This window comes from Rattus rattus, chromosome 17, assembly GCF_011064425.1.
Source record: "Rattus rattus isolate New Zealand chromosome 17, Rrattus_CSIRO_v1, whole genome shotgun sequence".
Lineage (NCBI taxonomy): Eukaryota > Metazoa > Chordata > Mammalia > Rodentia > Muridae > Rattus > Rattus rattus.
Window position 1 is genome coordinate 33397202 of NC_046170.1, and position 14634 is coordinate 33411835.

The 14634-nt window shown below is 44.1% G+C and overlaps 1 protein-coding gene across 1 annotated transcript in view; it reads right to left on the bottom strand.

Annotated features, from left to right (window-relative positions):
* Nucleotides 1-14634, bottom strand: part of Adamts18 (ADAM metallopeptidase with thrombospondin type 1 motif 18) — a 144847-nt gene that overhangs the window by 34409 nt on the left and 95804 nt on the right. Inside the window, exons 13-16 of the mRNA XM_032887990.1 lie at nucleotides 8609-8781; nucleotides 3625-3755; nucleotides 2325-2448; nucleotides 1722-1966 (exon numbers count right to left, since the gene is read on the bottom strand). Of these exons, the coding sequence (XP_032743881.1) occupies nucleotides 1722-1966; nucleotides 2325-2448; nucleotides 3625-3755; nucleotides 8609-8781 (673 nt within the window). The remainder of the gene's footprint in view (nucleotides 1-1721; nucleotides 1967-2324; nucleotides 2449-3624; nucleotides 3756-8608; nucleotides 8782-14634) is intronic.

Here is a 14634-nt window from a genome sequence, read left to right on the forward strand (position 1 = left end):
CCTTCTCACTCCATGAGGTGCTGTGGACAGTCAAGAAACCAGAGCACGAAGGGCTGTGGAGATGGCTCAGCTGGTAAAGTGTCTGCCAGGCCAGCATGGAGACATGAGTTCAATTCCCGGAACCTATATAAATAAATCTGGGCATGGCAGACTTGTGACTCCTAGCTGGGGGAGGCAGACCCATGGATCCTTGGAGCCTGTTGGTTATCCAGCTTAACCTAACTAACAGATTTCAGGCCTTGTCTCCAAAACAATATGGATGAGATTCTAGGAGCCTGATCTCTGGCTGATTCATGTATGTGCTCACATGTGTCATGTGCGGATACCCATATTAATATGCATGCCCCCCACAATACACATTCCTCTCCAGAAGACACAAGGGAAACCAAGGCATGGGACTGATTAGCACGGTGCCTAGAAACGGGAAGACTGAGTCCGGGAAAAACCTTAACAACAAAGGTGCTAGGAGTCACTCCACCAAATGTCTGCTTCCTCTGAACAGAGATGGGCAGTGGAACTGGACCATGGCAGAGTTCATGCTCCTGAGTGGAGAAGCTGTGGACTTCCAGTCTGCCTCTGCTTCCGCCTAGCTTTGTGGGTTGTGAAAGCTCTTAATGTTCTTCATGCTCAACCCCCTATATTTAGGTCAAGTCAAAGAGAGAAGGTGCTATGTGGCCCAGGAGGAGGCTTTTTAGTAGAGAGAGGTCAGAAGGTTCCTAACCTGTGACATTGCCACGTGGTGTGTATGCACGTAAAACTTTTAAGTGGTAGATCACAGTCAGAAGATGTCAAGACACTGGGGGAGAAGAATCTTTGGTGGGATTTCCTGACCCTGATCCCTCTTCTTTCTACTTCCTGGCCGCCATTTTCTCCCCTCTCACCAACCTCCAATACTCCTGATGATGCCTTGGACACAGCAAGAGCAACAGGCTAAACAGCATAGCCCGAAGCTTTCGAACCTCAGAGTCGAAACAGACCTTTCTTCTGCATAAGTTGATTACTTCGGGTATTTTGCGATAGTAACAGAAATCTGAGTATCAGGAAGCTTTCTACTCTAACTGTGCAGGTAAAAAAACTCAAGTGCAAAATGCCTAGCAAGAATACCTGGTTATGTCAGCACTTGTTAAATAATAGACATTGTCACTTATATACATCCTGAGATAAACCACAGTCCTGCTTGAGCAGACCATCAGCCCCACTTTGCAAATGGGAAGAGAGCATACCCAGAGGACTCAGGGATATGCTGATGGTAGCGACCTTGCATACTTATTGAGAGAAGCACTGGCTGTGTTCATGGCTTCTACTGTCCACTCATGTGTTTTTCTTTCTTTCTTTTTTTAACCTCGGGGGAAGCTACAACCTACAAAATCATGACTAAACGCCTGCTGACACCCAGGTCAGCATTTTCTCTACCAAAAAAGCCTCCTCCTGGGCCAGCTGACAATGTTAGAATTAGCTACAGTGGGCTCTCTGAATGGCGATCAGAACACAGAATCATCTAATGAGTGTTACCTTTCCATTCCTGGGTTCTCCTTTGCAGGTGAAGTAGAAGCAGACCGCTGTTCAAACATGAAAACCTTCAAAATGGAGTTGCTAACTAGCCCTCCCCTCCTTGCACTCTGAAAGGCTGTCTACTAGGAAATGAGCTGAGTGGGAGTCCTCTGAGGTCGCTCAAGCTGTCACCATGTCCCAGGATGCACTAGCATCAGAATCAAACTTACTTCAAAGACCAGCGTCTCATTTGTGGGTCCTGGCGCATAGAGTCGTTCAGGGCGGTTAAAGGGACGCTGGTATTCAAACGTGGTGCCGGCGAAGGTGAAGTCTCCAGGCCAGTCGATGTTCCAGCCCCCTGTGAGGTAATACTTTTGACTGAGGCTTCGAACAGCGAGATAGCTGGAAGAAAGCTCCAACTCCTGAATTTCAATGCTTCGGGCCCCAGCGGGGATAGTGACCACAGGATAATACTCTAAAGGGACAGAGGAGAACATTCCGTGTTTAACGTTGTAGATTGGGGAGTGGTAACTGGACATACAGTGACCCCCAATCCATGTCCAACTTGGGTTCTGGGGTTCAAACTCATGTTGTTAGCCTTGGTGGCAGCTACCTTTCTCTGATGGGCCATTTTGAGCCCCTTACTCAATAGACTGCCGAGGTACAATGCATAGATGAAACTGCTCATGCAAAGGTCCTAAGAACCTTACCACGTGACCAAAGCTACCACTCATGTCAGGTGAGCTAGGGTTCCATTAGCACAGTCCACTCCCCGTTCAGAGGCAGAAGTGGGACACTGCCAAGTGCATCAAGGGAAAGGCAGTAGCTCTTACCGTTGGCTTTGTGCTGACTGAGGTACAGGCCTTTATAAAACTTGCAAGTCGAGTTATCGCCTTTGCAAACACCACATGCATCCGACACTGCCTTAGAGCCAAGTTCATGGTCACATCCCACAGGCTGTGAGGAGCAGAAGCAGGGTAGAATCAAAGATGAGCAGACCCAGTGGTGAAGACTAACAGAGGTGGGGGATGGGAGGCTCTGCTAAGGTGAAAGCCAGAGCCTTAAGTCACAACTGGGGTTCAAAGACGTCTTCTGGAACTCTAAATAATACTTTTACTCATTCTTCAAAAAATTTCATTCATGCATATAATGTATGTTGATCATACATAGCCCCCTCCACCTCCAAGTCTCCTGGAAATCTCCCATAAATCTCCCTGCAACTTCACATCTTCTTTCTTTTGTATATTATTGTTGTTTTAACCCGCTGGTTCTAATGAGTGCTGATTGTATGCACACAGAAGTGTGGAGTCAACCACTGGGACACGGGCAATCTACTGGTGGTCAACTTCTCCCTAAGGAAAGGGACTCTTCCTCTGCAAGCAAATTGCATGATTGATTTGAGGGCTTAGATTCCAGCTCTTGGAAACCAGAATGAAGAATCATGGGCTATTACCAGATCTCCAGGCCAACTGTATGAATGAAGCATAAAATGATGAGCCGTACACATTCAGACTCCCTCTGCATGTACATATATGTACACACATGTATACATACATGCACACAAGCATAAACAGGCATGTACTCATACATGTCTATACATATATAAAACACATACATGAAAAACTACCCATATGCACAAAAATAAGCATAGGTGCTTAAGTACACACAAACATACATGAAGACATTTGAATGCATACACACACACACACACACACACACACCCTGGAAAAGGATGAAATGCTCTTATTAAAGTTTAGGTGCAAGGGAAGGTGAGTCCCCAAAGACATGACCTAAAAAGAGAGGACATCTCTATTCCCGTTGTACATCCGAGGTTCTATATGTAGTGAACATGCTTAGTAGACAGGCACTGAGACATTACAGTCATTTCTGTCTTTAATTTTTAGAGCAATGCAAAAGTGGCTGTTAACACACGCACATTCTCTATGCCCAGAAGTGGCTGAAACAGAAAATGAAGGGGTCTTGCAAAAATTAGAGAGAGACTCAAAGGTTCACAGCTCAGGGGGATGCTTCACCCATCCTCCCTAGGTGTATCGTAGGGACTCTCTGAACCATCCTCACACACAAGGAGACGTAAGCCTAATTGCACACCCTGGAGCAGAAAGGCCATCTTACTTCACAAATCCCGTCGATGCAGACGTCATTTCTGTGTGGGGAGCAAGGCGTCCCGTCTTTCACCTTGCCAGACATGGCGAAAAAAAACTCGAAGTTCTCAGCTTTGCAGTAGAGTTTACATCGATCTTCCTCTAGAGGCAGAGAGATAAAAGGACAGGATCAAGACTAGCTTGGGGGCAGAACAGTGTGGCCACTCGAGAGAGCAATGACATCTACTTGGATAGCAACTGTGAGCAAAGTAGCATTCTATTATATAGAATGTATATATATATATATATATATAATTATATAGCATTCTATATTATTTAATTTGTGAGCATTACTGTGTGTGCATGCAGAATACCGCATATCTTGCAAAAGACAGATCCCATTTGAGAGCCCACCCAAAACCAGTTAAATATTGACACCAAAGAATGGTGGGTTATTTTGTTTTGTTTGAAAGAGAGACTCATTATGCAGCCATGGCTAACCTGGAAGTGCCTATGTAGATCAGGCTGGTCCCAAACTCACAGGCATCAACCTGCCTCTACTCTCAAGCACTGAGATTAAAAGCGTGTGTCACCATACCTGGCTTGGTACCTATGAATTTTATATTCATAATCAATAGGAATCATAACCACGTACAGGGTTGCTGGGTTGTGCAGACAGTCTCCCTGGACTGTAAATATTCCAGACTTTGTGGTCCCTATAGTTGATGGATGGCAGCAGATAGGTAAAGGGGTATCTTTGTGTCTCAATTAAATTTTGTTTTTTTTTTTTTTGTTTTGTTTTTCCCCAAACAGTTCAGATTACAGTCTAATGATTTGGTTTGGGAATAGATCTCCTCAGAAGCTTAGACAGCCTATAAAAAAGGTAAAGACTGACATACTTGGAAAACAAAACCATGTGATCAACACTGTTTATGAAATATATCAAATTGAAATTTTATGGACAGAAGGAGCAAGGAGGCTAATTCTAAAGGCAAAAACAGGACTTTTCGTTGACCATTGAGCCCCTGGGAAATTTCTAATATCACAGGAAAAAGGAAAAAAAGTATAGTTACAGAGCTCTTGTTATCTGGAAGGAGAGCAAGCCAATGCCTGTGATAGAGAGAGCTGTCCTTGGCCAGCAACTCCAGATGACGTTTCTCACATGGGACCTTCCGTAGGCGACACGGAGCAATATCCCTAACAACAGTTTCACACAGATGTGTAAACAGTTCACAAACAGTCCTGCTGCACAAAACCCCTTCAGTAGAAGGCAAACTTAAAAAACTCACATGCGAGACAAAATATATTCCTGTGGTCAAAATACGTAGATGTGTGGGTGGATAAAATGGTTTCCTCTCAATACAATGCCTTTAGTTTTCAAATAGCAACTTTATTTAATACATTCTAAGTTCTAAAAATGAGATTAAGGAGGAGTTGGATGGGGTGTGTGTGTGTGTGTGTGTGTGTGTGTGTGTGTGTGTGTGTGTGTGTCTTCTATGTTAGTTTCAGGAATTGAAAAGCTCTAGTAAAAGCTTATTATTTGCTTTGCCTTCTGTCTTTTATTTGTTCCCCCCTTTTTTTTTTCTAGTATAGATCCCCAGGCACAAGCTTTACATTTTAAAAAAAAATAAAAAAAGTTTTTTTAAAAAGTTTACCTCTGGGCTGGAGAGATGGCTCAGAGGTTAAGAGCATTGGCTGCTTGGGGTTGGGGATTTAGCTCAGTGGTAGAGCACTTGCCTAGGGAAGCGTAAGGCCCTGGGTTCGGGTCCCCAGCTCCAAAAAAAAAAAAAAAAAAAAAAAAGCATTGGCTGCTCTTCCAGAGGTTCTGAGTTCAATTCCCAGCAACCACATGGTGGCTCAGAACCATCTGTAACAGCATCTAATGACCTCTTCTGGAGTGTCTGAAGATAGCAACAATGTACTCATATACATAAAATAAATAAATTAATTTTAAAAAGATTTATGGCACATGGAAAGATCTTCATTCATGACAAAGCCTTGCCCTGTTCTTTTGGTTTGGCTTTGTTTTTGAGATAGTCCCACTGTGTAGCCTAAGCTGGCTTCTGATCTCTGGTTTATTTTACTTACCTTTTTAGCATGATTTCACACAACCTAGAGTTCCCCTGGAAGGAGGAAACCTCAACTTAAGAGTTGCTCAAATCATATTGGCCCATGGTCGTGTCTTTAAGAGAGTGTCTTGATTGATGAATGATATGGGAGCCCACTGTGGGCAGCACCATTCCCCAGGCAAGGAGATCTAGGTAATATAAGAAAGCTAGCTGAGCATGAACTAGAGAGAGTCAGTAAGAAGTGTTCCTCTGTGGCTTCTGCTTGAGTTCCTGCCCTGATTTCCCTGGAGTATGGACTGGGATCTGGAAGTATAAGATGAAGTGAATCCTCCTCTCCTCTGGGTTTCTTTTGCTAGGGTGTTTATCCCAGTAATGAAAAGCAAATGAGGCCCTATCTGCCTCATCTTGCCAAGGACCAAAATTACTAGTGTGTGCGATTCCATCTGGCCTTCTGTTCTTAAATGGTAGGAATGAGCCAGATTTTCAAAATGGTGGTCACTGTCCTCTGATCCCAAGTGTTACATGCAGAAGAAAGTGAGAACGAAAAGGCTCAACTGTGCTATCTCATGCTATGGAGACGTTAGAGCCCGAGGCAGCCAATTCTCACAGAACGAGTGACTCAAACTGCACACTCCCGTGTTAGCAAAGTCTGCCATGCAACAGGGAAGATACACCGAAGCCCACAGCATTTCCCAGCTCCAGACTTTTCTAGCCTCTGTTTACCAGTCAACGGTCACAGGAGGGCAGACTGCGTTAGTGCTGCATATGGTGAAACAAATCACATGTGGAGGTCGAAGAACACACAAGAAGTCAAAGGACAGACAGCAAAGAGAGGGACACGGGGTTTCAGGGAAAGAACTACTTATGAAAGACATGGGGTTGTAGGAGTGTGTGTGTGTGTGTGTGTGTGTGTGTAGGAGAAAATACAGTTTTAGGTGCTGGAATAGAATTTGACCTATCCCATCTGCTGAGCTGCTGGAGGCTGCTATGTGTCATCTTTCTCTGATCAGTGCTCAACCCCTAACTGAATGCCTATAGCGAAAGAGAACTTGTTACTTACACAGGGATCAGGTGCACCCTTTGGACAGCTAATTTCATTCATTCATTCATTCATTCATTCATTCATTCATTCACTTCAAACACTATAGCTATTAAAGTCAGGTATGATAACACACATCTGTCATCCCAGGATAAAGGCTAAAGCAGGAAGACTAGGAGTTCCAGGCTAGCCTGGGCTACAGAGTGATGCCCTGTATCCCAAAACAAGTCAACAACAAATCCGTCAAACTAGCCTTGAAGTATGGACTATGTAGCTTTCCTGGCCGCTGTGGATATAAACCATGTGCACGATGCACCAAGATTTCCTCCCTGCGAACCCTAAGTTCTTATGAAAATGATACAGAAATGAATAAATGGAGAAACAAACCGATAAAGGAAACTTGAGACTGGAAAGATGGCTTAGTGGTTAAGGGTGGTAACTGCAAATGGCCAGAGTTCTCCACATCCATACACGGTGGCTCACGGTCGTCTGTAAATCTAGTTCCAAGGGATGTGTATGCAGACATATGTGTAGGTGACATATCCATTTATGTGATTAAAAAAATTTAAAAGTAAACTCATGCTAAATTATGAATAAAGCAGGAAAGGCTTCAAAGAATAAAAAAAAAAGTCAAAAAAAATAATGGTTAGCTTTCTCTGAAAAGCTGAGATCTTAGCACATTCTGAGCGCTTACGTTGACGTGCTCTTTGGAACAGGTTCAAGTAAGCCTAAAACACCTTAGTTTTTATTTTTTTAACTTAGATCCCTGTTTTTAATAGTAAGCATTCACGGGCCTCCCACTATTGTCTCTAAAGGTAGAGCTTTTGAACTATTTCACATTTGCCTCTGTTCGTGACAGTCTTCAGGGATGTGTCGACACTTCTTGACCAGCCAAAGTGGTACGGTTTAAAGCTGTGCTACCCATTCTTAATATCAGATGGGCCTGTTCCCTATAGCTCTTTAGGTACAGGAGCTTTCCTGATGCCAACCAACAACATAGGGTTGGTTTTTTTTCTTTAGAACAGGGACTGCCTTCAATAGTCAAAAATGTCACACCTGTCCCCCTTCTGCATGTATGCAACCCAGGGTCCCGCAAATCCTTCCCCAAGAAGTAAGGATGAGCTCTGATAAGTAAGGACAGTACAAAGATGTCAAGAAGCAGATGGAGTAGTGACAATTTACCCAGCATGGGTAACAGGAAGGATAGCAATGTTTCCATGGCAACCAAAACAAATGTTTTGCTAATTTTAGAAAGTCAAATGCATCTAGGCATGGCGGCTCACACATATAATCTTAGCACTCAAGAGGCTGAGGCAGGAGGATTGCCAAGAGTTCAAGGTCAATCTGGGTTACATAATATTGAATTCTAGGTTGGTGTCAGCTAAAGAATGATACATCATCTCAAAACACCTCCCTCGTATCTCTTGAAGTCAAAACCAAGCTATAACTTTCAGTTATAATATATATGAAAAGGTTCTATATAACTTTTTATTCATTCTCCGTGTGTACAGACATACATCCTTTTCACAAAAATTTTTTCCTGTTATTTCAATAATCTAACATGTCCTTTCCTAAATATGCTGTCAGTGGGGTGTCTATGGTTTCATGAGTCTGGACAATTCATACCAATTTCAGTTAACATCCCTACGAGACAAAAATCACCAAGCTGTCAACAGTACATTTAGAAATGTAAGTCTATTCCAGACAAACAGATCCTTTTGCTCACAGACAAGAGGTGTCTTCTGGAGGAAAAAAAAAAGACTGTGCAAAAATAAAGAACGACTATGAAAGTTGATAAAATACTGAGTCAGGACAAGCCTCAGGAATAGAAAATAAACATGGAACTGTGTAGTGAATTTACATACTATCTACAGTGAGACACTGGAGTGCCACGGTGACCGAGTTACCTTCGACTTTTGTATAGGGTCTCCAACGGTACAACCATCCCCGGAAGGGCTTGTTGTTATACTCTGCACACTGCTGGGCACGGAAATCCAAGCTATTCTCATGACAAGGGTTAATGTTGCACAGCTTGTAGATGCGGCTAGATCCTGGACAGTACTTCCCACCATACTGAGGCCTAAAAACAAAATTCAAGGATTTCAGCACTAAGCACTCCACTCTTGGCCACGTGCAATAATACAGGAAGGGACGACTGAGGGGAGCGTCATTGTGCTATGGGCAGTTATGTCTAGTATATTACACAATTGGAAACATATGCCCCATGTCTGGTTTCTTCCTGCTACCATGCAGACATAACTAATCAACCACAGAGCTCCTTTTTGTTTTCACAGAGACTTGATACAGCCTCATGATTGCAATATCATTTTCCTCATACTGGAAGGCAGCTGCTGCTGTGTTTAATTGTAACTAGCACATAAAACCCAACTCATTTCCTATCTCTGACCCAATTTTTATATTCCAGAACTTTAACAACTGATGACAAAACTATCCTTGATACTTCATGAGCCAGGGATTCTGGGGTCACGGATTTTCTCTGCAATGGGTTTTTGTAACCACATACATACACTGTCTGCACTGGCATCAAAAGCTTCAAGTACAGATCCACCCTGTATCTCCAGGCTCCCTATCCTGATTTTCATTATATCCTAAACATCTTGGCGTTCTTATGCACCTGCTGCTATGACAATCACGGCATGTGATCTTGGTGTGGAAGAGAAGATCTCATTTGCTATGGTCTCCAGCCTTGAGCTATCACACTCTGGTTATTTTCTTACACTGGGCTTTTTAGTTCCACTCTGAAAGGGGAGACATGGCCTGGTGGTCACCGGCATAATCACTTTTTAAATTTGGTAGCCTGCGGCTTTCCTGCCAACAAAGAGAAGGGGAGCATGATTCCCAGAGCTAAGCTCTTAACATCTTAGTGAGCAAAATCAGATTGGCAAAGGCCAGGAGGAAAAATGAAGAAAAGGGGCAACCGTACCATAAATTAGTACCGGTCCCACCAAACGCTAACCACTCAGTGAGCCTACCCTGACCAAAGTACTTGCTTTTGCTCTCCCAACCTACGGCTTTCTCCAGAGCTAATGCTCAACCATGGACTGCTTCATAGAAAATCTACCACCCAGCAGGAAACATAAAAGGAGACTCAAGGTTAATAAATTGATGTGATTAAAATTCTTTGTCCCTGTGCGGACAGACTTGCTACAGAATATTGCTGGGTTCTACACCACAGCATCTTCCAGTTAAGTCCTCCTGAGATTCCGTGGATGAATTTCACAGACACAGAGAGAGTCTCCTGGCCAGAAGGACATTTTTATGCTGTTTCGAATCATTCTGGAACAAACGGCTAAACGTGCAGCCCCCTAGGCGCTCCATCAGATCTCCCCGGCCTTCTCAAATGCTCATTTAGAAGACCTTAGGTTGTGTTATCACAGCCTTCTTTACAAGGAATATTAAGGCGAATTCTCAGCTTAAGGCTTTCCCCCTGAGGTTTTAAATGTTGGCTGTACTTGGCCCGCCCACAGTAGGTTTGAATGACCATCCCAGCGTGTAACTTCTCCAATCTGCAGAGCTGCAGTTTGGAGAAGAGGCCTCCGACTCCCAGCTTTCTACTCATCAGACAGACGGAGTGAAGGCTGGGCAGGTGGACTACCCTTGGCATGTCAATGAAGGTTTCACGGTTCAGTGGGACAGCGGGGCCGAACCCCAGACCTCTGGACTCTGTCCCAGACTCTCTTTCTTGTCACCTAGTATCGCATTTATCTGAGCAAGGCGGGCATGTGGGAAACGGAGGCAAGCCACAGGGGAACTGAAAGATTCGGTGAGCAGAGTGGTTAGGGAGCCAGTCTTACACTTAATTTCATGCAGTTTCAGAAACTGGCTTAATGTTCTGGAGACTTCATAGGATAAGTTAAACTATAAATATTTTAAAAAGCTCATTCTCTCAAATTACAAGCCACCCTATGCTCTCTCCGTGACCGGAATGCTTGGATTTTATTTTTCATTATGGGATAGAGTCTGAGTCGTCAAGGTGATGGCTGCCAAGAAGTTCAGATTTCCTATCAAATGTTCCAACCCAAGCACGTTCTCCTGCAGACCTTTACTGTCTATTTGAGACCCGCTCTCGAAAGGCAGCACAAGCTAGATTTGAACCCAGAACCTCCCTGCTTATGGCTTCTGAACGATGGGATTGAGGGCCTGCTCTGCTACACCTGGATTTCTGTAGTGTTAGCATGAGGGTGTGGAAAGGCCTAACATCCTGCAGAGTGGTAAGTTCTCTGTGATTACAAACCAGAATAGAGGCAGAAAACAGCCTCAGCACATGACATTGCTTTATAAAGTAGAGCTGTATTTGTTTTTGCACCAGTGAATGCGACCAGAGATGCTTATAGTATTAGTTGGTTATATGGTTATTAGCACCACTGGGGGATATTGTTAATGCACACATGAGCACACATATAAGTGGTAGGGGTCCCTCTATACTTTCATTTACAATCTGTCATATCCATATTCTCTCTCTTCTCTTTTCTCCCTCTCTCCCTCCATCTCTCTCTCTCAGACAAGGCCTCACATATCTCAAGCTTGCTACACAGCCAAGGATGGAGTTCAGCTGCAGAGCTTCCTAAATCTACCTCCCCAGGGATGCGATTCCAGTGGGTGCCACCGAGCCTGGCTTGGGCAGTGAGTGTTAGGTGGGAACCAAAGACAGAGGTTTTCATACACGATGTGCTATAGGGTGTGTTTTCCAAAGAAACTGGTGTGCCTTTTAGGGGACCCTGCTGATGTTGATAATTGAACCTGGAAAATACTGTTTAGAAAAATAGACCCCAGAGCCAATCTGAGGACTATTGGGAAGCCCCGGCTTCCTCCCAAAGTCCCCTGGTGTGGTGGCACTAAGTGAATGGTCTATAATTCTTTGCTGAGTAGACCTGTGTTTTAGAGGAAAGTCCTAGAGTATCTTGGCATGTTGCTGTTAATCTTTTTGAATGGCATTTATAGGAACATCCCTAGGCTCTGTTACAGCATGATGGTTTGGTAGATAAAGAAGCAAGAGAAATGTCAAAGGGTTAAGAGAAATGTTGGGCCTTAATTCGACTCTGCCATTGTCAGTGTGATACCCAAGCAGGTGCTGGTGCTCTGAGTGGAGTCTGTTGTCTCCATTGGTGGCCCATCTGGGAAATAAAGGGACAAGGTAAGGTTTGAAATGATGTGTCTGGGTCTGGAGAAGTATTTTGAAAGGCTCCTGAGGTGTAGTGGAATGCCACAGAAAACGGGGTGTGGAAGAAATAAAAACACCTGCTACAGACAGACAGAGCAGTCTAACTTCCAGTTTGACGTTGGCTGTTGTAGGATCAGATGGTCTTTAAACCATTATAAAGCTAAAAGCCCTGGTGAGTCTACACATTAGCCTTCTACACTTCATTCCTTTATGAAACAAAACCCATCCTTGGAGGAACCTTGGTAGATGAAGTAGGAAACATCTACTGCTTCTCTGTGGGGGAGAAAGTGGAATGGGTCAAGGTGAGAGCTGCAGACAGAACCAGAAGGTAGAATTTAGCTGGAAGAGAAAAATAAGTAACTTCAAACTGAAAGAGTGCAAAGAAAATCAGCTTGGCTCTAATAAGTAGAATTAAGAGCTGGGGTAGAACAACTCAGTCAACCATCCTTGGATGGGCTGATATCCATTTGGCTTATTTGTGGCTTCACCCTGAGGAAGAGTAGAGTGTGTTCCAAGTATCTTTGCTCTCACTGAACATGACAAAACCCCACTGAGTGGAAATAGTCTAGTGATTAATTCTTTCATTAGGAATCTCTAAAACCGAGATAGACTATTTCCACAAGCGGTGATCTATCATAAGGAGAATTCTCCATCCCATAGATATGAGAAAGGTTTTCATTTAAATCCCAGGGGCCTCTTTCCTGCACTCTGCTGGCAGGGCTATTAGTTAGGGAATCTCTTTTTTGCTTAGGAAAATATTGAGATTATAAAATGTGGCCATGTACGAAAACCAGACCCAGGAAATATGTTACAAAACCCCAGAGTAACAGAGTACATCTGAACAGGGATTTTTAGGACTTTGGCTGTAGATAAAGTATCAGAAAGTGTTTTTCTATAATGTGGTGTGAATCATGAATGGGGCCCAAGCCTTGTTCCCATTATATTCAGGTACTGAGTCTTAGGAGTCCTGTAAGAGATACATTTTGCTCCTTTTAGGACTGGTGACAATGCCTAAAGACATTCCTGCTTGTTACAACTTGGGGAATAAAGAGATAGAAAGCAATAACACTAAACGGAAAGATGCTGTGGAGGCTGAAGATCCCACGAGGTACAAAAGAAGCCCTGGAGGTGGGGAGTCCTCCCCCTGAGGCCTGAGGAGTTCCACCCCCAGCACTCACACCCGGCAGCTCACAGCCTCCTGTAACTGCAGCTTCAGGGGATCAGATGCCTTCATATAGCTTCCGCAGGCACCTGTACACATATGTATCTACACGTACACGCATGTACAACCCCTCCCCCATACACACACTAGACAGAAAATAGCAAAATAAATCTTAAGCGATCAACTCACAGAGAACTTTGTCTTTTTTTTTTTTTTTTAAATATCAATAATCCCAGGTCTCAAAAGCTCTGGGTTTACTGGGACTACGGCATTGCCTTAGGCTTGTAATCTGATCTATTTTAGAGGCTGAGGGAATCAGACTGCAAATTCAAGGCCAGCCTTGGGTAGGTAAAGAGTTCTCAGTAAGCCAGGGCCTCATCTATAAATACAAAGTTAAAGAGGGTCTGAAAAGGGAGCTAGCTTAGGACTGTGATACTTTATTACTGTGTGTAAGCCCCCTTTGACCCCCCATCAATCCTCAGTCAGGAGGGGAGGGGAGAGAGGAAGGCAGGCTGGCTTGCTCTAGAGTAGTTTAAGATATCCCAAGATGCACCACAGGTAACAATTAGAATCTATCTCCAACCCGAACCTTGGATTTGGGGAAAAAGAAACAGAAAAGTTTCTTATCACATTGATTGCTGACTCAGACGAAGGGCCGTTTGTCTCTTGACAAAGTTTCCTTTTCTCTCTGATTTCATTACGTGTCTTGATTCTCAGCTCACACAACATTTCTGCTGTGCTTAAGGCCTGCCAGCCCTCTTGCAGAGCTCTTAATAGCCCTCCACTGGGCTGGTGTTTGTGCTGTCTTGACCCCATGTTCATATTCAAGGACTCTGGGCAAAGGGAGAGCAAGTTTGCTGGTGGCTTCACAGCCAGCATCGTAAGGTTGGGGTGTGGGGCCAGGGTGCTGGGCTCCACAGCTCGTGTTCTAAACGTCTGTGGCTGCTGTCCCTCAAACTGGGTGGTAAAAATTAACACTCCTCAGGGCATCGTACTCTCTCCAGGGCGATGTCAGGGGTGCCTCTGCAGCTGCCACCTCCTCTATGGGGTGGTTACATGTGACCCTGTCATCCTAGGGAGGTTGAGGGGAGGACTGTGGGCACCATATGGGCCTCGGAATCTTTTTTTGCCTATTGGGTGTTTCTTGTCTTTCAGATCAGTTAGTGTCTGCCTGTCTGTCTCTGTGTTTATATCCATCTGTATGCACTCTCAATATAACAGCTCACTTTGTCTCTATGTCTGTTGCTGTCTCTCTTTTTCTCAGTCTTTCTGCCTGTCTCTCTCTCTCTCATTATAAGATAGCACTATGTCTCTCTGTCTCCCTGTCTCTGTCTGTCTGTCTTCTCTCAATCTAAGAGCTCACTATGCTATGTCCCCCACCTCAGTATAATGTTTTACTGTGCTGCCCAGATTAGCCTTAATCCTCCTGGTTCAGCCTCCTGCGTGCTGAGATTATAGGCATACGCCACCATCCCAGGCATTAGAGGGAATTTATAGACACTATTCCTGATTCCTCCAAATCTGAGATAGACCTAATATCTCATTTTGTACATAACACAAGCTTAGAGTTCTGTGACTCTCCCAAAGTC